The 1,366-nt window shown below is 34.8% G+C and overlaps 1 protein-coding gene across 2 annotated transcripts in view; it reads right to left on the bottom strand.

Annotated features, from left to right (window-relative positions):
* Nucleotides 1-1,366, bottom strand: part of LOC119594381 — a 9,916-nt gene that overhangs the window by 2,287 nt on the left and 6,263 nt on the right. For both annotated transcript variants that reach the window (XR_005230600.1, XM_037943443.1), the window contains exon 9: nt 113-314. Coding sequence is in view for 1 of the 2 variants with exons in the window: in XM_037943443.1 (XP_037799371.1) it covers nt 113-314 (202 nt within the window). In the remaining variant the exon portion in view is untranslated. The remainder of the gene's footprint in view (nt 1-112; nt 315-1,366) is intronic.

The raw sequence follows: 1,366 nt of genomic DNA, 5'->3' as shown, positions 1-1,366 counted from the left end.
ATACGACCCTATATTTTGCCTTAATTGAAATATTTTTTGCTTGGATAATTATTATCTATTTTTGCAAGTCTTCAAACTAGAGCAAACTTTACACAGTATTTCCACAAATTACCTTGCACTGATCTTTTGGTATGAGGAAGGAATGCAGACGCAGGAGAGGAGACGCCCTAGGCCGACCTCCAACAATATTTGTGAGTCCAGGGGCCATACCAGTTCCAGCTGCTGCTATTTCACGGGCAAACAGCTCGACAGCCTTCTTTTGTTCGTGATGGACAGAGATCCAGATGACACCCTCACGAGGACCTTCTCCAACACTGCAAAAAAACAAAAACCAATTAGAGGAACGGATTCTCAACCAAGGATGTGAGGCATGACTTACAACAGTTAGAGAGAAGGGTTACCACCCAAGGATGTGTTCAAGTATTTTACTTACTTCAGTATAACCTAAAATAAAAAGGAAGTAATGTATATAGAGAACACATGCCTTTACATGCATAACAGACCTGTAACTATATAAACACATCTAACTTCATAGCTCATGAAATCCTATGATTCCAAAACTCAGAATTAATCGTTACCTTTTTTGTAATATCTGCATTGTCAAGAGAGTTAACTTACATAAAATCAAATAAATACTTTACCTCAAGCTCCAGCCATCATAGGACCTCCAAATATGCTTTATTCTATAAAATCTTTATTTATATATGTCAACGGTAAATTTAAAAAATACAAATATGTAATCTTATGCTACATATTTGTATTATTTATTTACCAATGACATATAAAATATAACTTTAATAAATAAATAATTCTTGGATATCCTCTGGTGGCTGGGGTTCCATGCAGAGTAACTGTTAGCTGTTATGTAATTTAGCTCTCTTGACAGCAGAGATTATTAAAATGTTAAACAAATATAATACATACTGAGAAAATGACAAAACACAAAGGCAATGGTAGAGTTAACAGCAGGGAGGGAGATCATCCTCATATGACCATTACCTTCCAAAAATTTCATCTTGTTTAAATCCAAAGAGCTCATCTTGCTGAAAAATTTCTGCTGCTGAAATTTTACCGATTCTAAAAACCTCATCTGTCAGTCAGCAAGTAGTTTCTTGAAATGAGAGATCTCTGTGACCTTATTTTTTGTGCTACAATATTCATTTTACAATCAGAAAGAATGGAAAGACAATTGCATTAAATTAGTTCCAGGAACACTGAACAATCAACTGATTTTTGGAAAATATTTTACTCTAATGACACTAATCCCAATCATGGCCAGCTTGCCTTAGTATTTAGAACATCAATAATGTCAAAGGCCAGCCAAGATATTAAAAGTCTAACTGAAATTAAATCCTACACCATGCCC

Source organism: Penaeus monodon, chromosome 33 (assembly GCF_015228065.2).
Source record: "Penaeus monodon isolate SGIC_2016 chromosome 33, NSTDA_Pmon_1, whole genome shotgun sequence".
NCBI lineage: Eukaryota > Metazoa > Arthropoda > Malacostraca > Decapoda > Penaeidae > Penaeus > Penaeus monodon.
The sequence above is the reverse complement of the archived record's forward strand: the minus strand, read 5'-3'. Positions and strand labels throughout refer to the sequence as shown.